Source organism: Phocoena phocoena, chromosome 13 (assembly GCF_963924675.1).
Source record: "Phocoena phocoena chromosome 13, mPhoPho1.1, whole genome shotgun sequence".
In the NCBI taxonomy this organism is placed as follows: Eukaryota; Metazoa; Chordata; class Mammalia; order Artiodactyla; family Phocoenidae; genus Phocoena; species Phocoena phocoena.
In genome coordinates, this window is record NC_089231.1 from 72521676 (window position 1) to 72545185 (window position 23510).

Genomic DNA, 23510 nt, shown 5'->3' on the forward strand with positions numbered 1-23510 from the left:
TAATACCCATAAATATAAAGGGAGTTCTTACAAATTAATAAGAGAAATAGCCAACATACTTCAAGAGGAAAATGGGCCAAAAAGGGGCCTTTATAAAGAAATACATCTAAAGGTCCATCAATGTATGAAAAGATTTGCAGTCTTATTAGCAGGGCTGGAACTAGGCTGAGGCAAGTGGGGATGTGTGCAAAATTTAAGGAGGCTCTCACTCTCAGGATGGTGCAAGTACAGGGTGGGCACCTGAGGGTGTGTGCCTCCTTAAACTTGTCAGTTAATAGAGTCCTTTTGGAGAGCTGTCTGGCAAAATGGATCAATATTTTAAGCATGCAAACGCTTTGGCAAAATGATTCCATTTTTAGGACTCGACCCCAGGGAAGTAGGTGTGCCAAGAAACGCATCTAGGATATTTGTAATATCAAAAAATGACAGGGACAGTCCCCATAGGGGCCGACTTTAAAAATTGTTACATCCAAGAATTTTTTTAAAAATTGTTACATCCGCATACAATGGGAACCTGTGTGAAATGGATACCGTTGTTCTACAGTTGTATGGAAAGGTGTTCAGGACATGCCATACTGGTAACAGAACAGAACGGAAGTCAAAACATCATGCATAACATGAGCCCATTTTTGTCACCCAGGTGTGTTTATGTTAACGTTTGGAGAAATTCACCCAAAATGTTAATGGCCCCTGTTTCTTGGTGCGGGGGTTGGTAGCAGGTGATTAGCACCTTCTTCTCTCTACCTTCTGTATTTTATACATTTACAAAGGTTATGATGATGTTAATACTTAGAAAAGTTCTAATAAAGCTAATTTCATCTGAGAATGTATGTGTGGGTGTGTGGGGTTAACTGGTTATTCTCTAATTTCACCTGGCCCTCCACAGAGTTCTGCCTCCTGCAGAGAATTCTCCCAGCCAAGGATCCTTTTGTCCTGGCCTGAGTGTATTTCAGAGCTGCTAGAAGGCCATGTCATTATCAACCAGCCAGTGGGTCAGAAGAATCTTCAATTCCAACAGCTCCAGCCAAATACACAGAAATTCCTTCCAAAGGTCCTTTGGGGGCCTTCTGGAACCTCCTATCAGTATGATCAGTGAACTTTGGACTTCAGAGTAGTTTCTCACTGTCCCTGTGATCAACAGACTGAGTAAGCCCTACACCTCTGTGGGACTACGTGCACATCCCTGCCGCTCTTTGGGCCTCAATTTACCCAACTGTAAAATGGGCAGATTCAACCAGCTCAGTGTTTCTCAACATTTTCTTGTTTGTTTGGCCACGCTGCGTGGCATGTGGGATCTTCCCAGACCAGGGATCAAACCTGTGCTCCCTGCAGTGGAAGCACAGAGTCTTAACCACTGGACCACCAGGGAAGTCCTCCTTTTTTCAAAACAAAATGAAACTCATGCTCCCTTCTGATAAAGATAAAAATCTCACATGCCTCCTAGGGAATATCTTCTATTCATTCCAAGAGCCAAGAATATTCTGTGAAACTTTACTTTCTATAGATTGGATCATGGAAACAATGGGTGTCACTCCACTTCATCTTCCAGTATTAAATACTGTACTGAATTTGCTTTCTGCACACAGCACAGGACTCTCTGAAGCCAAGGCCCACCTCTGGCTCTGAGGTGTGGGAGTCCTGGGTGCCTGGAACCCTTCTTAACTCTCAGTAAAGCTCTCCAGGATGGTGGCTGAGTGCTCCACCTCTGGACACAGACTGCCTGGGTGAGGGTTGCCAGATATAACACAGGGTGTCCTGTATTTTTATTTGCTAGATCTGGGAACCCTAACCTGGCTTCAATTTTGGGCTTGTGAGCCATATTATTATGGGCAAGTTCTCTCTTTTTCTCTTTCTCTCTCTCCTTCCCTCCCCCTCCCCCTCCCCCTTCCTCCCTCCCTCCCTCCCTTCCTTCCTTCCTTCCTTCCTTCCTTCCTTCCTTCCTTCCCTTCTTCTTTCTTTCCTTCTCCTTTCTCCCTCTCCCCCCCACCACTCTTTCTTTCTAATTTTGTCAATCCATTCATCTTAATCTTAAACATGCAGCTTGATGACTTTTCACATAGGCATACACTCCTGTTACCACCACCCAGATTAAGGGACATATTTCTAACATCCCAGAAAATGTCCTTGTGCCCCAGAGGTAATCATTCTTCCCATATCCTTTATCGCCATCAATTAGTTTCACCTCTCCTTGGATTTCACATCTGTAGAAGCACACAGTACGCGCTCTTCCCTGCCTGGCTTCTTCCACTCAGTGTAGCGATTGTGAGATTCACCCAGTTGTTGTGTGTAGCAGTATTTAATTTTTGCTTTGCTGTATAATATTCCATGGCATGAACTGGAAACTGAAAACACAGTTTGTTTATGCATTCTGATAGACATTTTGGTTATTTCCACTTTGGGACTATGAATGTTCTTGTACAAGCCTTTTGGTTGGCGGATGTCTTTACTTCTCTTGGGTATGTACATAAAAGTAGGGTTGCTGGGTTATAGGATGGACATATTTTTAGCTATAGTGGATACTGGGAGCAAGTTTTTTAATTCCAACTATGAAGAGAGAGTTGATAATAACGGCACCTACTATTACGGCTGCTGCCAGATTGAATGAGATAATCCAGGTGAGGTATTTAGAACTGGCACACTGAAATTCACAAAACACAAATCATTGCTAGAATGGGAATGGGAATAAAGTTATCTGGCTAACTTTTGTTAACTTTTAAATGTTCCCATAATGAATTAGAGGCACAAGGAATTTCCCTAAGGTTGTGGGATATAAAAGTGATACATGACTATTGTAAAAAAAAAAATTCAAATGAAATGGAAGCATATAAGTAAAAGGTGGAGTTCACCCCATTTTTTTATTATTAGAGAAAAGAGTATGCACTAGTATTTTGCGTGCATTTTCTTATGTCATCTGCACGTTTTTATTTGATAACGCCGAAGGTAAGGGGTTACAGGCTGGACCTTCAAAGCTGACCCAAAGGATGCTTCACCCGGGGCTGGTTGGTCCCTCTCTCTGGGCCTCAGTCTCCCCATCCATACGGTGAGAAGCCTGATGATCTCTGAGCTCTAATAATCACTGCTCCAGGTCTAGCTCTGGCAGAGGAGGGACCTGGCGTCCAGCCATTCGTGTCTCTGGGATACAGGAGCAAAGAGCGACACATCTTTACAGCCCAAACAGGCATCGCCTTGAATCTCTCCTTGGCCTCATCCACCCAGGATCCCAGAATGGCATTAGGCTGGCTGGCTGGCTGGCCCTAGGAGCCCCTGTCCTATACCTCTGTCCTCACCTCAGGGGCTGCCAGGCTGACCACCCCCACTGTGCAGACTCCCCTCCCCCAGGGTGGCAGCAGGAAGAGGGAAGAAAGAGGATCGTCTCCAGCTGGCCCGGGAGACAAACCTCCTTGTGCCCATCAGCCCTCCAAGAACCCCCATCCATCCTCCCTCCCTCCCCAAAGGCCTGTCCACGGGGACTTAGGATCAGCCAGAAAAGTCAGGCAACTTTTCAGGGACCGGAGCGAGGGGAGGTGAGGTCTCCCTGCCTGGCCCAGGTCCAGCCCCTGAGAGCAGCGTGGTGCCCAGCCCCACCCCTTGCTGTGCCCTGTCTGTAACTTCAGACTTTGACCCTGAGCTCCAGTCCCAGCTGAGGACAGGACGCCCCAGGCTCGGGAGCCTCCCTTTAGGAGATAGGACCCTGCACCCGTAGCAGCTGCCTCTTTTCTCCAGAAATTTGGCACGCCAGGTGAGTGGGGGCAGGGGTGGTGACGCAGCAGATCTGAGTGTCCTCCCAGTGTCGACAGAGAAGGTCCACGTTAGAGCCTGACGCAAGTGACAACCTTGCAGGGACCACAGGTAAGTGCCTTCACCTCTCCAAGCCTCAGTTGCCTCATCTGGAAGATAAGGGTCATAACTCACCTCTTCCAGGGTTAATCTGAGTATGAAAAGAGGTGAGGACTATAGGGGCTTAGCACAGAACTGGCACATAGCAAGTACTCAATAAATGGTCATTGTTACTGTCTGGGGGGCTGGGAGCTGGTAGCCTGGTTTTCCAGCGTTCACAGAATCTTTTCCATTTTAAAGATAAACTCTGAAGCTTCATAGGGGTTAGCCACACGGAGCTGATTACATTCATTCAAATACCTCACCCGTGACTTGTTCGTTTTTTTTAAAAAAGCAAGTCTTTCCTATTTTTTGCACATGTAGCCATCAAAGGCATGAGCTGCTTCAAGGTTCGCTCTCGGGACAAGGGAAGTTATAAGCAAACAAATACAAGACTGAAAGGTAAGCGGAAGGTGTCAGCCGCCAATTTCTTGCCGGCCGCCTAAAGAGCTCTATGGCGCAGCACGGAAAAGCTCAGATAGAACTGGGTCCAGATCCGAACGCTGTCCCACACTGGCTGTGTGACTTCGGGGGAGTGACTTCCTCTCCCGGAACCTCAGTCCTGCGTCCCTAGAACTTCTTAGAGCAGTTGAGAGGATAAAGTAAGAGGATGTCTGTACTGCATCTATATGTGTCGGGCAAGTGGCAGGCGGCCAAAATTCCCTTCCTACTCCACAAATACACAGACGTTACAATTACACACACACAAGCACACGTAATAACCCCAGCTGTTTGCATCTTCCTGAATGCACACGCCAAGCACGCTTGTTTGAAGTAATGGCATAAAGCAGAAAAGTGCAACACTAATAAAAACGTCAGCAACAGCAAGAAAATGGTTGAACGATAACAGAGCTGTGTGCAGACGAGTCCAGGAGTTCGTTACCCACACGCATGAATGATTTTACCCGAGGCTGGGTCTGTCAGATCCTACAGTCTGACTGCCAATTCTGATAAGAACCTTATGCATTTATATTCCAGTTAAATGCAGACACACACACATGGTTGCTACAATCAGTATCAAATCTGATTCATTTATTTAACTAAGATAATTGACTTAGGACACACATTTTCCCTTTTCAATTCTATGCCTACCACCAACACAGTAAAATTCCTGTACTCGTCGTATTTCGTGTTTTTTTTCAACACAGGACTTGGAAGCCTTGACTGTTTTTCTTCACCTGCTTGACTTGATGGTTTTTCAAATTGTGGGATTAGCATGGGGTATAAGCACACAGCCTTGAGAGTCAGCCGGCCTGGGCGCTGCTTCTCACCAGCTGGTGCCTAAGCCTCAGTTGCCTCATCTGTAAAATGGGCAGAAGGACAACCCTGAGGGTTGTCAGAAGATTAAAGTAGATAACGCACGTCAATTTCTTTTAATTAATTAATTAATTTATTCTTGGCTGCGTTGGGTCTTCATTGCTGCGCGCGGGCTTTCTCTAGTTGCGGCGAGCGGGGGCTACTCTTTGTTGTGGTGCACGGGCTTCCCATTGTGGTGGCTTCCCTTGTTGCGGAGCACGGGCTGGCTCTAGGCGCGAGGGCTTCAGTAGTTGTGGCACACGGGCTCAGTACTTGTGGCTCACGGGCTTAGTTGCTCCTCGGCATGTGGGATCTTCCCGAACCAGGGCTCAAACCCATGTCCCCTGCATTGGCAGACAGATTCCTAACCACTGTGCCACCAGGGAAGTCCCACATGTCAAGTTCTTAGCACAATGAGTAACACATCATTGTGTTACTCACATCATACTAGAAGTCGAAAAGCTAGCCGCTGCTATTGTAATCTCCCCACGGCCAGGTCTTTTCTTTCACAGAGACTTTTAAACCCCAAGACTCTACAGAGTTTTTGCAAACATGTGACTTTGACTGAGTGGCTCCCCTTCTGTGAACCTCAGTTTCCCCTTCTGCACGATGCCATCTTGCTTATCTTTAGAATTTTAGACATTGGAGAAACTGAGCCCTATGCTGTCACCCGTCCCTCCTTGTCTTGGCCAGTTGGTTCTAGAAGTTGCTCTGGGTCCCCCCGTCATGATCTTCTCTTGGGCATGTGCCACCATTTCTAACCAGAGGCTTTGCCACAGCCTTGTTATTGGAGACGTGCCATGTGATGGCTTCGGTCTGAAGTCTCTTTCTCCCTGATCAGAAACCTCTCGCTCAGTCAAGTGAAGTGACTTACCCAGGATCACACAGCTGGTGTGTGCCAGAGCCAGGCTGTCTAACCCCCAGCCTGGGCTGTTACTGCCACCTCTCCAAGCCACACCGCCTCCTGGGTTCATTATGGGGAATTTGGAAAATACAGGAAAACCCTCTATTCCTGCCTTCTTACTGTCAATGTCAAAAGTGGTCAAGGGCTTCCCTGGTGGCGCAGTGTTTGAGAGTCCGCCTGCCGATGCAGGAGACACGGGTTCATGCCCCGGTCCGGGAAGATCCCACATGCCGCGGAATGGCTGGGCCCGTGAGCCATGGCCTCTGAGCCTGCGCTTCCGGAGCCTGTGCTCCGCAACAGGAGAGGCCACAACAGTGCGAGGCCCGCGTACCACAAAAAAAAAAAAAAAAAAAAAAAAAAAAAAGTGGTCAAATTTCCAGAGGATATGCAGAGACAGAAAGCCCAGAGAAGGGAAGTAACTTGGCCAAGGTCACACAGCAAGCCGGCAGTGAAGCCAGGTCTGACTCTCCCTCCTTCCTCTCCCCTCCTCCACAGCCAGTGTTTTTCCCATTGTTATTTTCAAGGTGCTAGGGGACAGAAGGAGGCCACCACAGATGGAGGCCAGGCCCTGTACCAGGAACTTTGACCAGGCTAGTCATTTAACCTTCAGGCTGACCCCATGAGATGGAGTTAACCCTATTTCACATCTGAGGAGATTGCATCTCCTGAGGCAAAGGATGGGGGAGGAGGCGAGGGGTCTCTGAGAGGGTCCCCCTGCAACTAAGCCCAGGCTCGAGTCTGGAAGCAGAATCACCCAGAGGAACGAGGCTTTTCCGCTTTTTGGTTTTATCTCCAATTTGGCTGCTGAAACCCCAACAGAGTCCAGTTCTTGTGGGCTGGAGCCATTTTCCCCTTTACAAAACTAGGACATATTGAGAATGTCCTGCCGTTCAGGGCCATGGGCCGCAGTTGCCAGGAGGCGAGGTCTGTGGGAGGAGAGCTGTGAGCAGAGAGGAGGGAAAGTTGAATTTGGCCCTTCCGGGCACAAAAAGTCCCCTTGTTCTGCCTTAGCAGGAGCCTGCACAATATTTCCCTGCTGTGCAGTCCCAAGCAGCTTCAAGGTCAAAAGCTGGTAGGTTTTCTAAACTTCTGAGGACCCAGCCAGCCAAGCACCCCAAGGCAGGCCTGGAGGGGATGTGCTGAAGATCTGAGCTCTGAGGCCAGACATTGCATCTGACTTGCTCACAGCTGCATCCACTAGCGGCCAGCTTCGCACACACTAGGTGTGCAGTGTGTATCAAGTTTACCTGAATTAAAATTAAATCCTGGCAGCACCATTTACTGGCTGTGTGACTTCAGGTAAGTTACTCCACCTCTTTGAGCCTTCGTTTCCTCATCTGTAGAATGGGGCCAATAACACCAGCCCCTACTTTCTAAGAATGTGAGGGACTTAGACGAAATGACGCTTGGGAAGCGCTTAGTGCAGGGGCTGGCACACAGTAGGTGCTCCGCAAATGTCAGGAAGTCACTTCTTCTGCACTAGACACTGTGTTAAGCTTTTTACGTTTGCCATCTTGTGGAAAACTCCCATCTACTCTCCAGGGCATGAGTTATTTTTCTCATTTTCCAGAAGAAGAATTTGAGGCTTGAGAAGCATCTTGGCCAAAGTCATGGCCAGCAGGGAGCAGAGCTGAGATCTGAGATTTGAAGCCCATTGTCCTAACCATTAGACTAACCAGACTACAGCTGGCCAGGCACGCTGCTGGGCCCTTTTTTTTTCCCCAGCCTGGGGACAGGGTATTCGAGGAGAGTCCCCAGAGAAAGCTGCATCACTTACTGGCTGTGTGACCTTAGGCAAGTTGCTTTGCCTCTCTGTGCCTCAATTTTCCCATGTGTAAGGGCCACTGAGGGAATCAAGTATAAAAAGGGCTGGGCGGTGTCTGGCATCTTCTAAGCCGTCAGTGGATGGTAGCGATGGTGGTGCTGGCATGCCTCAACCCTGACCTCCCCCCGCAGGCTGGCACGATGCGCGTGGTAGTGATCGGAGCGGGCGTCATCGGGCTGTCCACCGCCCTCTGCATCCATGAGCGCTACCACTCGGTCCTGCAGTCGCTGGACGTGAAGGTCTACGCAGAACGCTTCACCCCGCTCACCAACACTGATGTGGCTGCCGGCCTCTGGCAGCCCTACCTCTCCAAGCCCAGCAACCCACAGGAGGCGTGAGTGAGGGTCCCAGAGGGTGGCCTGGGGCCAGAGGGGCTGAGTCTGCAGAGAGGATGTTCCCTCTCAGGGTTCCCATCACCAATTACAACCTTTTGTGGAGGCTCTGGCCTGACGTGCTATAAAGACAATACGCGTAAATATTGTCCCTGCTGTGGGCCAGACAGATGCTATACTTGATCGTGGCCAAAAGGCTGAGAAGCCATGTGTGCCAGATAGATGGAGACTTTGTCTCCATCCCTCACCTAAACTGGGTGGCTGGGATGCTCAGTGCATCTGTCCATCAGGAATGCCTCTAAGTGGGTGGATGGATGTTCAAGTTTAGCAAAGTGGCAGAGGTCATTGTCAGTTTAGAAACCACCAGCCGCTTCAACAAAGGAACCCTCAAATGAGTAAAGGCTCAAACAGAAGTTTCATTCTCATGCCCATAAACTCCAAAACCAGTGTTCCTGATCAGTAGGTGGCAATTCAGGGGCCCGGGCTCCTTCCATCTCATGGCTCTGCCATCCTCCTTGTGGCTTCCGATGTTGCCACGGGCCAGTGCCTGTAAAAGGAGCACAGCATGAGGACCACCTGGGAGGAGACGTTAGGGTCAGTTGGCAAGAACGCAGCCACATGGTCACACCTATCTGCAAGGGAGTCTAGGAAATGTTGTTGAGCTGTGTGCCCAGGGAGGGGAGAGAAAGTGTTCAGAAGAGTAAGTGATGCCTGCCACTGGCATTTACAGTGGGGGGTGCCCAGAGTGAGCCTGAACCACGGGGTTCACAGTCCCCAAAGCAGTCAAAGCTTTCGTTTAAACTCGCAGCTACGTGATCCCAAGCCAGAGGTAGGCTCCAAATAGTTATGATGGAGCATCCTTTTTTTTTTTATTTGAGGTGTAGTTGATTTACAATGTTAATTTCTGCTGTACAGCGAAGTGATTCAGTTATACATATATCTACATTCTTTTTTTATATTCTTTTCCATTATGGTTTATCATAGGGTATTGAATACAGTTCTCTGTGCTATACAGTAGGACCTTGCTGTTTATCCATTCTGTATACAATAGCTTACATCTGCTATCCCCAACCTTCCTCTCCATCCCTCCCCCAACCAACCCCCTCCCCCTTGGCAACCACAAGACTGTTCTCTATGTTGATGGAGCATTCTTTGTTACCCCTCTCCTCTAGCCTATTAATGGGAAAATATTAGAAAGTTTGGGGAGGAGGAAGACCCGTAGCATTTGGGGCACTGCAGAGTGAACATGGTGGATTTCTAGATCTGGACACATCCCACTAACCTGATCACAGCCCCATGCAAGCCAACCCTTGGAGCTTTCATTAGGTGACTGAGATCTGGGGGATCCTTCTAGGCGCTGGAACCAGCAGACCTTCAACTATCTCCTGAGCCACATCGGTTCTCCCAACGCTGCAGACATGGGCCTGGCCCCAGTCTCAGGCTACAACCTCTTCCGTGAAGCCGTTCCGGTGAGTGAGGAGTCCCTGACCATAAACCATAGGGCAGAGCCTTGATCAGAGACCAGGGGGTGGGGGGTGGTGGTACTTTGAGTCTCTTAGGCAAAGTCTCCTGTGTTCAAAACAGGTTTACTTTAATTTCTATTTTTGCTTTCAAAATCATTTTCATTTTCAACTTTGTTATTAAATTGGCAGAGACCAAAGAATCTTCTGATGAACCAGGGAAACTAGCCCTTCTTGAGTGGTATGGGTGAAATACAGACACATCCTGGAGTGGGAGGCACTTGACGCTGAAGCCAAAAGGTTTCCTGCTCCCCTGGAGGTTCCAGGACTTTCCATCAAGATGGACTAAAACACTCACCCTGGCACAGACTTCTAAAGTACTTACTATGTGCCAGGCCCTGTCCTAACCACTTTATAACTAATGACTCATTAAATTTTCATCATAACCAGGAATTTAAGTGCTATCATGGTCCTCATTTTGCAGATGAGAAACTAGAGGCTCCAAGAATTGGGGTAACTTACTTGAGCTCACAAAGCTTTAAGTGGCAAAGCTCGAATTTGAACCCAGCTCGAATGAAAGGCAAAGCCATGGGGGATGTTCTCAGCTTGTTTGGAGAGGGTGGTCTGGCTGGGTGCCCAGAATCCCATGCCAGTTCTCCCAGGTTTATTCAATGTCTAGCACTGTGCTAAGGGCATTACTTTCATTAATCTATTACCTTCCAAGAGTGATTATTAACTCCATTATACAGATAAGAAAACTGAGTCTCAGAGAATTCAAAGTGGTCAGTGGTGAGGCCAAAATCTCCCCCCAGGTTGTCTGACCCTCCACTCTGCTACCTCCCACTCTCATCCTTTGGTGACCTTCACTGTCGCCCCTTTTTTTCTCCCCTATTTATGACCCTTACCCTATCACTCATCCTCAGCCTTATTCTTACCCTTCATATAGCATCATGGTTAAGAACATGGACTCTGAAGCCAAACTGTGTGGGTTCGAATCTCAGCTCCACCATTTATTAGCTGTGTGACCTTAGACAAGTTACTTAACCTCTCTGAGCCTCAATGGGCCCATCTGCAAAATGGAACTAAAAATAGTATCTACCTCAATGGGTTATTGCAAAGATTATTGGATTGGTATGAGTAAAATGCTTGGAACAGCGCCTTACACACAGAAAACATTATATAAGATTTTGTTATTATCATTCTTATTGATGTTCATCCAACCCTGTGCCACCTTCTCTTCTTCTAAAGGACCCTTACTGGAAGGATGTAGTTCTGGGATTTCGGAAGCTGACTCCGAGAGAGCTGGACATGTTTCCCGATTACAGGTAAGGTTACTGCCATGGGTGAAGGAGCTGAGGCCCCACAGTTCAGACAGACTTGTCCAAAAGATGGAGGCACCAAATTTCCTGTTCCATCTCTGGTCTACAGCCCCATACTCTGGTCTCCCAGTGCTCTGTCCAGCTCTTTCAGAGAGCCCACCCACCCAAACTGCACCTTAGACTAGGGAGGTAGGGGATACGGAATCATAGATCTCAAGCCCCGAAGTTCCATAACACTATCCTATTTTGTAGATGAGGAAACTGAGCTTCAGAGAGGCCAAGTCACTTCCCCAGGTCACACAGCTAAGTGACCAGAATGGGATTCCAACCCAGTCCAAACCCCTCTATTCTTTTCACTATAGCCTGATGCCTCTCTGGTCCTCTCTTCACCTCACCCCATGTCTAAACCCTCTCTACAGATGCACATTGATCTCCACTTGCACACCCCAATGTCAGGAATGGCTTCGTCTGATAGAAAATATTCCCTTGCTTCGAGCTGAAAACCACTTCCTCCTTGAATGTCACCCAGTGGTCCTCGCTCCACCCTTTGGGGGCCCAAAGAATGTGACAGCTCCCACCTCCATATGATAGCCTTCAAATAGAGCTGTGATCCTGATCTTTTATTCCCACCTTTTGCCTCCTGTGACTCTAGCTATGGCTGGTTCAACACAAGCCTGATTCTGGAGGGAAGGAAGTATCTGCAGTGGCTGACCGAAAGGTGAGATTTTTCAGCTTCACTTTGAGGAAAGCACCTCCCAGGGACCAGGGTTGTAGTGGATGATTGTTCGTGGGATTTGTCTTTATATTGACCAACGCCAAATGTTGATGAAAACCTTTAGGTTTGGTGGGAGCTATCCTTGTTCCTGACCGCCTCTGTGCACTAAGACAGTGGCTTCCACACCTTGTTGGAACCACCTGGGAAGCTTTTTACATGTGATACAGTATTTATTATCGGCCTTACTAAAATCTGTGATGGCTGTGTAATAGCTTTAAATAGATTCTCTTAAGTTTTCCAGATATATTTACATCATCTACAAAACATAAGTTGGTTTTTTTTTTAAATTTTTTAAATTTTAATTAATTTATTTATTGGCTGCATTGGGTCTTCGTTGCTGCGCGTGGGCTTTCTCTAGCTGCGGTGAGCAGGGACTACTCTTCACTGCATTGCACGGGCTTCTCATTGTGGCGGCTTCTCTTGTTGCAGAGCACGGGCTCTAGGCACGTAGGCTTCAGTAGCTGTGGCACGCAGGCTCAGTAGTTGTGGCTCACGGGCTTAGTTGTTCTGCAGCATGTGGGATCTTCCCAGACCAGGGCTCGAACCTGTGTCCCCTGCATTGGCAGGAGGATTCTTAACCACTGCGCCACCAGGGAAGTCCAGTTTTTATTTTTATACCTCATTTTTTATCTTGTCTAATTGCTGTACCTCTAGAATAACACTAACTAATACAGATGATAGAGGATGTCCCTGTCTTGTTCCTTATGTTGATAGGAATCTTGTAGTGTTCTAAGTTAGCAAACATTAGCTTGAGAGATACAGTTTGTACTCATATTCACATATATTCATATTAAGGAAGATTCCATATATTTCCTATATATTATTATTTTATTAAGATTTTTTAAAAACTGGAATGGATGGTGGCTTTTATCAAATGACTTGGGGAGGTTTTTAAAAATATAGATTTCAGGACCTCACTTTATATCTACTGAATCAGATTCTCTGGAGCGGGGCTCAGAAATTTGTATTGTAAGAAGTTCCCTGAGTGATTGTAATTATCAGCCAGGTTTGGAAACCACTGTATTAAAACATAGTTATGTCTCCTAACCTTGGGACACTTATGACTCTTATCCAGCTCCTTCCAGGAAAGAATGCTCCCAGTTTTTCTATCTTGAGGAAACCATATGGATAAAATAATCCTGATACTATGCTTTAGCTTGCATGTGGTTTACTTCCTATTCTTTTAATGTTTCTACTATATTTCTAAATAGTGACATACATTTTTTCTCTGTGGAATTTAGGGAGGGGTGGGTGTCCCCAGCCCACCTCCTTCCTCATGCTCTGCTTCAGATAAAGAAGCAATTGGGCTTTGTCCCAACCCTGCCCCTCCTCCACCCTGCATCTCATTCCCTTTGATAATACAAAGCAGGGTGGTGGTAGTAAGAGGCCTGGGTTTGAGTCCTAATCCCATCATAGACTCGCTGTATGACTTTCAGCAAGGCCCTTCTCCCATCTCCATCTGCCCAACGTGGGGCTTGGACCATCTCAGGTTTCCCAAGGGACATTTCGTGGACCACTAGTCCATCAAGGTGCTCATGAACTGGACTACACAGCCATATTCTCAAGGAGCATCCCGTGGGACTAACATCCACAAAAGGTTCTTTGGGAAATGTCCCCCACGCCATCCTCTTGCAGGGATGGGACAGAGAACTGAATACTGGATTTTCTTTTATGTGTTTGATCATCCCAGGTTAACTGAGAGAGGAGTGAAATTGCTCCTAAGGAAGGTGGAGTCTTTTGAGGAGGTGAGCTGCCGGGCTGGAAGGGGCTGGATGTGGGAGAGAGGAGAAGAGGGGAGGCCTTTGCTTCCTGTTGCAGGGTTGGGGGGCCCCTTCTCAGGCTCCTAGCATCCCTTTGAGGTCTGTCCCAGATTCTAGGTCTATTTTTAATCCCAGAAGGACTCAGGCATTCTGCCTTGATGTTGGTGTCAGAAGCAAAGGGGCAGTGGGATCATGGTGGCCATTGGGGGCTATATCTACATCTGAGCCTCAGTGAGTTTTAGGGCCAGAGAGCTGGCTGCCTCTTCTCAATATCAGCTGTACCACACCCCCAAGTTCCAGATGCTTGGTTGCTTCTTACCAACGTCTGAGATGATGTTCCTACAAAGTCAAGGCCCTCCACTGACTTACCTCCAGAGTGACACCACCATCAATAATAATGACAGTAGCAGCTACCATCAGCAGGTACTGGCAATGTACCAGGAGCTTTGCTGTGTGACCTCACTCAATCTCAGTACCCAGAATGGTGCTTGGCACATGGAAGACTCTTGTACTTGCAGCCACTAACGTGTTCGAGCATCTGCTCTAGGTCAAGCCCTGAGGGGCACTTGGAATACATACTTGACTTAGACACAGTTCTCAATCCCAAGGGGCTCACAGCCCAGTGTGGCAAACACTGGTTCATGAAAAATAGCAGTGTGACCCAGGACTGACCTGTGAGGGGAGTCACTGGGGCTGGGCTGGGAGTTTGGGTGCCCATGATGCTACATCCTTGAGCTGTGGAGCTTCCCATACAATGCACGGAGCTGGGGCTTCCAATGTGCCTTCCTCAGATGTCTTGGCAGAGCAGAAGACAAGAGAATGAAATAAAAAGGAGTCAGAAGGAGGGAGAAGACTATCTCTGTGTCCTTTCTGACTTCTTCTAGAAGGTTCCAAGAAGGTTTCCCCCTTCCGTAGTATTCTTTTCCAAACACTTTTTTTTTTTTTAAATTAATTAATTTATTTATGGCTGTGTTGGGTCTTTGTTTCTGTGCGAGGGCTTTCTCTAGTTGTGGCAAGCGGGGGCCACTCTTCATCACGGTACGCGGACCTCTCACTATCGCAGCCTCTCTTGTTGCGGAGCACAGGCTCCAGACGCGCAGGCTCAGTAATTGTGGCTCACGGGCCCAGCTGCTCCGCGGCATGTGGGATCTTCCCAGACCAGGGCTCGAACCCACATCCCCTGCATTGGCAGGCAGATTCCCAACCACTGCGCCACCAGGGAAGCCCCCCAAACACTTTTATAGGCAGAGTCATACAGCACACTATGAACAGATGTTACCGGCCCCATTTTATAGTTAAGGAATCTGATCTGAAACTTGAGGAGGTGATGGGACATTTCTGAGGTCACACAGTAGGTAAATGGCAGAGCGGAATTTGGAGGCAGGTCCATGGGTTCCTCACTGAGTCCCCTCCTGGCTGTTCCACAGGGAGCAGAGAGTTGCAGGCTGGGAGGATGCAAGGGATACTAAGGTCCTCATCCCCTTCCATCCCACCTGCCCTCTTGGTTGCTACCAGGTGGCAAGAGGAGATGCTGATGTGATTGTCAACTGCACTGGGGTATGGGCTGGGGCTTTGCAACCAGATCCCCTGCTGCAGCCAGGCCGGGGACAGATCATTAAGGTGAGTCTGAAGGTGAGGGATGAGCTTTTGTTGACAGAAAGATTGTTTCTGCCTATTTCATCTCCAAAGATAGAGGCTGAATCGGGGGACATCTGTTAGAGGAATCCCCCAGTGTTCAGGGAATTTGCATGTTAAAGAAACAAGAAGAACCAACATGACCCTCCCAAACATACTTCTTGGGCAGGGTTCTTCTTTTTTTTTTTTGGGGGGGGGGCGGGGTTCTTCTTAATAGTAAAGTGTGTGTGTGTGTGTGTTTGTCTGTCTGTATGTGGAAGCTGCATATGCCTGCCATAATAAAAAGAGCAAACATTTATGGAATGCCTACTAAGTGCCAGACACAGACCCAAGTACTTCATTGTGTTAATTAATTTGATCCTCGCTGCAACCCTTTGAGATGGGTTCTATCACATCACCATCGCCATCTTATAGATGGGGAAACTGAGGCACGGAGGAATTAAGTAACTTGCATAAGTTCACATCACAGTAAGTGATGGAACTGGGATTAGAACAGGTAACCTGGTTTAAGAGCCCAGGTGTGTAAGCATTGTTCCACACCACCTCTCACTGTGTATGTGTGCGTGTGTCTGAGGCATGCCTATTTGTGGGTATGTGTGCATGTGTGTGCCCATGTGAATACTGGAGTGCATTCATAGGTATGTGTGTTCCCGAGGTGGGCCAATGTATACGTGCATTTACACATGTGTTGGGCTTTTCTGTGGATGAGAATGTGTGATGCTTCAGGGACTGGGGTGGCTCTCAATCAGGGCAGCTCTTCCCACAAAAGCAAGCAGTCTGGTGCAGACTTGCGACAGAGGGGTCATTGAGGGTTAAGGAATGACTTTGCCACTGTTGTCAGAACATCTGGTCATAGAGGGGAGCAGGCGATGGGAGCCCACTGATTTAACTCTTCTGATGAGACTTCTCTGTCTTCAATCAACAGGTGGATGCCCCATGGATGAAGCACTTCATTATCACCCATGACCCAGAGAGAGGCATCTATAAGTCCCCGTACATCATCCCAGGGTAAAAATCTGATATTGTAGGCAGAAGAGGAAGCACCTTCCTGCTCGTTTTATGCCCCCGCTGCCTGCTCCAGGGCTCTTTCTTCTTTTCAGGTTTTTTCCTCCAATGCTTTTAAGTGAGGTTGAGCCATTAAACCTCTGGGAAGGCAGGTCTCAGCCTTAACTGCCACATCGCGCGGCTTGTGGGATCCCCGACCAGGGATCGAACCCAGCGCCTCGGTAGTGAAAGTGCAGAGTCCTAACCACTGGACCACCAGGGAATTCCCCTGGGTTCCTGGCTTCTATCTTGAACATAACCTGGGGTGACAGTAGTGGTGATGCTGGAGACAAAGGTAGTGGATGTGATGGCAGTGACACCAGCAGTGTTGTGAATGGCAATAATGGTGGTGGTGATGGGGTTGATGATAATAATGTGGATAGAGGAATGGTGGTAGTGGAGATAGTATTGTTACAGCAGAGGAGATCAGTGTTGATGGTGGTGGTGAGTGGGAGTTGGGGGTGGCAGTTGGTGCTGATGAAGATGACACTTACCAATGATGACTTTTAATAATATGGCAGAGATGAGTCTCAAAGGCCATGTTAATGTTGTGACTGTGCTGACTGCCTCAATGGCGATGTTAGTGGTGTGGCAGAGATGACGGTATCAATGGCAATGCTAATGGTGGTGGTGGAAATAGTGAATGGGATTGATCGTGATATATTAATGGTAGCAAAGAAGGCAGTAGTGAAGATGATGTTGTTGATGGAGATGACAATGTCTTTCCCAGATTTATTGAGATATAATTGACATATAACATTGTGTACATTTAAAATGTACAACATGATGATTTGATATATGTATATATTGTGAAATGATTATCACAATAAGGTTAGTTAATGCATCCATCAACTCACATAACTATAGTTTTTTTGTGGGTGTGGTGAGAACATTAAAGATCTACTCTCTTAGCAACTTTCAAGTATATAATACAGTATTGTTAACTATCGTTACTATGCTGTACATTAGAAGGGATAACAATGACAGTGATGTTAATGGTGATGGTGGAGGTGGTGAAGTTTGATGGTAATGACAATGGCAATTGCAGTGATTTTTCTTTGAATTTTATTTTTTTTATACAGCAGGTTCTTATTAGTTATCTATTTTATACATATTAGTGTATATATGTCAATCCCAATCTCCCAATTCATCCCCCACCACCACCACCTCCGATTTCCCCCCTTGGTGTCTGTAGGTTTGTTCTCTATATCTGTGTCTCTATTTCTGCCTTGCAAACCAGTTCATCTGTAGCATTTTTCTAGATTTCACATGTATGCGTTAATACATGATATTTGTTTTTCTCTTTCTGACTTACTTCTCTCTGTATGACAGTCTCTAGGTCCATCCACGTCTCTACAAATGACCCAACTTTATTCCTTTTTATGGCTGAGTAATATTCCATTGTATATACGTGACACATCTTCTTTATCCATTCATCTGTCGATGGGCATTTTGGTTGCTTCCATGACCTGGCTATTGTAAATAGTGCTGCAATGAACATTGGGGTGCATGTGTCTTTTTGAATTATGGTTTTCTCTGGGTATATGCCCAGTAGTGGGATTGCTGGGTCATATGGTAATTCTATTTTTAGTTTTTTAAGGAACCTCCATACTGTTCTCCATAGTGGATGTATCAATTTACATTCCCACCAACAGTCAAGAGGGTTCCCTTTTCTCCACACCCTCTCCAGCATTTGTTGTTTGTACATTTTCTGATGATGCCCATTCTAACCAGTGTGAGGTGATACCTCATTGTAGTTTGGATTTGCATTCCTCTAATAATTAGTGATGTTGAGCAGCTTTTCATGTGCCTCTTGGCCATCTGTATGTCTTCTTTGGAGAAATATCTATTTAGGTCTTCTGCCCATTTTCTTTTTTTTTTTTTTTTTTTTTTTTTTTCTGCCCATTTTCTGATTGGGTTGTTTGTTTTTTTAATATTGAGCTGCATGAGCTGTTTATATATTTTGGAGATTAATCCTTTGTCCATTGATTTGTTTGCAAATATTTTCTCCCATTCTGAGGGTTGTCTTTTCGTCTTGTTTATAGTTTCCTTTGCGGTTTATAGTTTGCTTTTGCTTAAAAGCAAAAGCTTTTAAGTTTCATGAGGTCCCATTTGTTTTTATTTCCATTATTCTAGGAGGTGGGTCAAAAAAGATCTTGCTGTGATTTATGTCAAAGAGTGCTCTTCCTATGTTTTCCTCTAAGAGTTTTACAGTGTCCAGTCTTACATTTAGGTGTTTAATCCATTTTGAGTTTATTTTTGTGTATGGTGTTAGGGAGTGTTCTAATTTCATTCTTTTACATGTAACTGTCCAGTTTTCCCAGCACCACTTACTGAAGAGACTGTCTTTTCTCCATTGTATATCCTTGCCTCCTTTGTCAGAGATTAGTTGACCATAGGTGCATGGCTTTATCTCTGGGCTTTCTATCCTGCTCCATTGATCTATATTTCTGTTTTTGTGCCAGTACCATGTTGTCTTGATGACTGTAGCTTTGTAGTATAGTCTGAAGTCAGGGAGTCTGATTCCTCCAGCTCTGTTATTTTCCCTCAAGATTGCTTTGGCTATTCGGAGTCTTTTGTGTCTCCATACAAATTTTACGATTTTTTACGATTTCTAGTTCTGTAAAAAATGCCATTGTTAATTTGATAGGGATCGCATTGAATCTGTAGATTGCTTTGGGTAGTATAGTCATTTTCACAATATTGATTCTTGCAATCCAAGAACATGGTATATCTCTCCATCTGTTTGTGTCATCTTTGATTTCTTTCATCAGTGTCTTATAGTTTTCTGAATACAGGTCTTTTACCTCCTTACGTAGGTTTATTCCTAGGTATTTTATTCTTTTTGATGGTATTATGAGCAGAGATTATAATGTTTTTTAAGTTTACTTAATATTTTAATTTTTTTGGAGTATAGTTGATTTACAATATTGTGTTAGTTTCAGGTATACGGCAAAGTGATTCATTTATACATATACATGTTCATTTTTTTAGATTCTTTTCTTATATAGGTTATTGCAGACTATTGAGTCGTCTGCAATAACCTATTGCTACACAATGGGTTACACATCTCTGTGCTACACAGTAGGTTCTTGTTAGTTATCTATCTTATATATAGTAGTGTGTGTGTGTTCATCCCAAGCTCCTGACTTATCACTTCCCGCTATGTTTCCCCTTTGGTAACCATAAGTTTGTTTTTGACACCTGTGGGATGATAATGTTGAAGTTGATTTAGGCAAACATGGTGGTAAGGGTGAGCATGGCAATGACCCTCCCCCGCCCCCCCCCCGTTATCTCAAAGGCTTTGTTTTCCTTCATCCTTGACCCTGCCCACTTTTACCAAGGATCCAGGCAGTGACTCTTGGAGGCATCTTCCAGCTGGGGAACTGGAGTGAGACAAACAATATCCAGGACCACAACACCATTTGGGAAGGCTGCTGCAGACTGGAGCCCACACTGAAGGTAAGGTGGGGAGAGATATCAGTGCCCTAGACCAGGATCCTAGCAGCTTGAAGATCAAAAGGACACTTGAAGATGGGAAGATATCACGACTGGGTAACTGGGCAAAATAATTCCAACACGGGACTCTGGATTATACCAGAATTGGACAATGTACAGGGCAGTCCTGCTGTGGGTTGATGAAACCTATCTGGTCATGGCTAAGAGTTGCTCTCTCTTGAGGTGACATCCCTTAAACACCTTAGTCTGTCTTCACAAGGAGCAGATGTATTTGTTGCAGAAATCTCAGTCTTCACAACTGCCTGCTAGTGGTGATAACAATCGTGATGGTCATGAAGACAGGATGGAAGTAGTGGTTGGTGCTGATGGTGATGAAAACGCTGAGAGTGGTGATAATGATGGTGATGAGGTGATATTATGGTGGTGGCTGGTGGGGACGGTGACTGATAAAGATGGGATAGTTGATAGAACTGGTGGTGAGATGGTAGTAGTATAGTAATGATGTTGGTGGCCGATAAAGGTGGTGATGATCTTAATGGTAATTAACAAAAGTGACTATGATAGTGCTGGTGGTGGTGATGGCAATGAAGTTCCAAAAGTTAACTCTCCATCACCTAAAAATGGCATCAGAAAAAAAAAAAAAAAACCCAGAGATGAATTACCAACAATTTTCTTTCCAGGATGCAAAAATTGTTAGTGAATGCACTGGCTTCCGGCCAGTACGCCCCCAGGTTCGACTAGAAAGAGAACAGCTTCATGTTGGATCTTCAAACACAGAGGTATGCTCTCCCGGCAAGGAAAGCAATGCCATCCCCCAACTCCCAAGAAGTCTCTGGCATTTTCGGGGGAACAGTCATGCTGACCTGAGGTGGGGGCAGTGGTGGCTAATATCCCCTCCTCTATAAATGGGGAAACTGAAGCTCAGTGATGGTAAAGGGCCTGCTCAAGTTTACATAGAGGGCAGTGCCTCGATTTGCTAGAGCCTGTGGTCGAATAGAAGGAAAAGGGGACTTCATTGAGCATCTACTTTGTGTCCATGACACGAATGACCTAACTGAATCTCCCCCACAGCTCTTTGGGATAGGGACTGTTCACCCCATGCTTCAGATGAGCAAACTGGGGTTCCCAGAAGTGGAAGTCAACTTGCCTACATCAGACCAGTGGTGAGGGGCAAGGCTGGGATGTGGTTTGAATCTGAGTCCAGAGCCATTTCCCAGATGTCCACGTTGTGGCTGCTCCATCATCTCTCTGGGTTCCCCTCTCGTGTCCTGTCTCATGGGGTAGGAATTGGCCTCATTGAAAAGGTAGGGGTTGTCCTGGGCTGAAGGAATCTAGGTCACCCTTCCTCCTTTATTCTGATCCTTTGGAGGTGGGGTGTATAGAAGAGTTTTGTGTATGTGTCATGTGTCCATAGAGGGTTGTGTGTCTGTCTGTAGAGAGGCCATATGTGTGTGTGCGTGTGCGTGTGTGCGTGTGTGTGTGTGTGTGTATGGCAGTGGGGTTGGGGGGAGAGTCACAGACAGAGTTGAACTCCCTGCTGATGGTTTTAGCTTTGAAAACCCCTCCTAGCGTCTTGCCTCTCTCCAGGGTCCATCCATACAGTGCCCCTTCTTTTCTTTGGTGGGTAGAAGAGTCTACCTATTAACATCCTGTCTGGAGCAGGATGGGAACAAGGAAAGTGATTTAGGGAACTTCAAATAATTTGATGTGGTGGGGGGAATCTCAGACCTCAAGTTCCAGGTGATTCTACTTTTTCTGTGTTGAGTGCTTAAAGCAGGTCTGCCTCGTAAACAGAAGAGGAGTCTAGGGTGTTGACCTCCAACTCCCCAAACACTCCCCCTGACTACCCTTCCAGGGGTTCCCACATCCCACCAGCGATGGTACCAAGAGGAGCTCTGGTACCACCAGGCTTACCTAGGATACTTCAGGAAGCTCCTGAATCTTCTAGGGACCTTCTCTCTTGCCTCTCCCAGGTCATCCACAACTATGGCCACGGAGGCTATGGGCTCACCATCCACTGGGGCTGTGCCCTGGAGGTGGCCAAGATCTTTGGGAAAATCCTGGAAGAAAGGAATTTGCTCAGGACGCCACCATCCCACCTCTGAAGATGGCAGTGACCTCCGCCTCCCCCACAAAAACTCCCTGCTCCCCTCAGCCAACTAATCATCGCACCCATCGTTAACCCCCCACTCCACCTGACTCCTTTCTGCAAGAAGCACAAGGTGAGAGGAAACCACAGGGTCAATTCCTGAAGGAGAGTCCTGTTATCCCATGAGTCCTCAGAGGAAGGAAAACTCAGAATATCCAAGTGGCGAAGGAGCTCTGAGCGAGGGAGAGTGTGAGGGAGCCCTGAGTGAGGGAGATCTGGGTGATGGAGGCTGTTGCAACCTTGGTTCCCTAAGGCCACAGAATGCACTTGACGTAACTGGTATCAGATTTCACTGCAGGAATTTATACATAGAACTGGGGTATAGAGAAGACAGAAGAGGAGAGCCATTGAACTAGCAACATGGGATGCCTGTTCCACATCCAGCACTCCTAATGGCTTCAGCTGCCCACTAGCGGCCCCACGGGCACTATGTAACCCTTGAGGAGGACCCCTTGGGGGTCATCCCCAAAGGAATCCCTTTATAGATAACTAAATTCACCAAGCAGATTGAACGTGTCCCTTACCTTCTGGCTAGCACACTCTGGGATAGCAAACAGGCTTCCAGATGTTTTTGAGAGGTTTGAATGAGCCCAGATGGCACCTTAGCATCTTCATCCTTAATTATCTGCCTCAGCCTCTGAGGTGAATTTTAATCTCTCCGGGGCTTTGGTAAAAACCAGAACCTAGTATTCCTCATGCATCTGGGACCAGTGACACCCTATGTGCTGTGAAGGGGTCTTGATTGGCCCATGTCATCTATATCCATGTCATTTCACCTGATGGGCTCTTCATGGAGCATGTGTCATGAAGATTTTGGCTGGCCCTAAGCTAAGCAGGGTACGAGAGCCAAGATCTTAGAATTCCTGCCCTAATAGTAATAACAATTATTATTTTTATTATAGTTATAATTTTTTGCATTCTAACGGGCTACCGGTGCTCAACTCTTACAAACATGACTCATTTATCCCTTACAACCTATCCCCGCCCCCCAGGAAGTATCTATTATTCCCATTTCGTAAGTGAGAGGACCAAGGCACAGAGAGGCAATACAAGGCCAGCAGCTGGGAAGGGGTAGAATGGAGATTCAGGGCCAGACATTATGTGGTTCCAGTGCCTCACTTTCAACCACCATGAAACACTGAATCCCAGGTTGGGGGGGAATATATAGTTACGAAGGAATCGGTTGGCCTCCTCCCCAACCACTGCAAACACACTGTAAAGGAACCAGGTCTCTCCTCCTCACAGCCACATTTGGGCCAAGATCAGGGGACTCTCACCAGATTGGAGTCAGGGACACTTCCTGGTGCTTGGAGTGGAACACCATTTTTGACTAAAGTGATTGCCTATCCTAAAATTCCCCAGGGAAAGTGACCCCTACAGCTCGAGGTTCATTGTCAGCAGGAACACTACAGGGCCCAGAACACAGTGAACTCACAAAAATACATGGCCAGGGCTTCCCTGGTGGCGCAGCGGTTGAGAGTCCGCCTGCCGATGCAGGGGACACGGGTTCGTGTCCCGGTCCGGGAAGATCCCACGTGCCGCAGAGCGGCTGGGCCCGTGAGCCATGGCCGCAGAGCCTGTGTGTCCGGAGCCTGTGCTCTGCAACGGGAGAGGCCCATCTATCGCAAAAAAAAAAAAAAAAAACAAACATGGCCAGGAAAGTCTCTATTCAGACC

The 23510-nt window shown here is 46.8% G+C and overlaps 1 protein-coding gene across 2 annotated transcripts; it reads left to right on the forward strand.

Moving 5' to 3' along the window:
• The first annotated feature begins 3665 nt into the window (after nt 1-3665).
• Nucleotides 3666-21947, forward strand: DAO (D-amino acid oxidase). Of its 2 annotated transcripts, none has more exons than XM_065889950.1 (11): nt 3666-3849; nt 8033-8235; nt 9588-9702; nt 10942-11018; nt 11665-11730; nt 13478-13532; nt 15063-15167; nt 16108-16190; nt 19571-19688; nt 20366-20464; nt 21659-21947. In XM_065889950.1, the coding sequence occupies exons 2-11, from the start codon at nt 8042-8044 to the stop codon at nt 21788-21790; spliced, it is 1044 nt and encodes a 347-aa protein (XP_065746022.1). In that variant the 5' UTR covers nt 3666-3849; nt 8033-8041; the 3' UTR covers nt 21791-21947. The 2 variants fall into 2 exon arrangements, with proteins under 2 accessions (XP_065746022.1, XP_065746021.1); XM_065889949.1 differs by having other exon boundaries at nt 3666-3739.
• Nucleotides 21948-23510: the final 1563 nt, after the last annotated feature.

Excerpts from the sequence above, each read along its gene's own strand:
- DAO (XM_065889950.1), top strand. The coding sequence starts at position 8,042 with ATGCGCGTGGTAGTGATCGGAGCGGGCGTCATCGGGCTGTCCACCGCC. Across the intron at positions 9,703-10,941 it reads TCTTCCGTGAAGCCGTTCCG|GACCCTTACTGGAAGGATGT; the intron begins GTGAGTGAGGAG and ends CTTCTTCTAAAG. Across the intron at positions 13,533-15,062 it reads AGGTGGAGTCTTTTGAGGAG|GTGGCAAGAGGAGATGCTGA; the intron begins GTGAGCTGCCGG and ends GGTTGCTACCAG.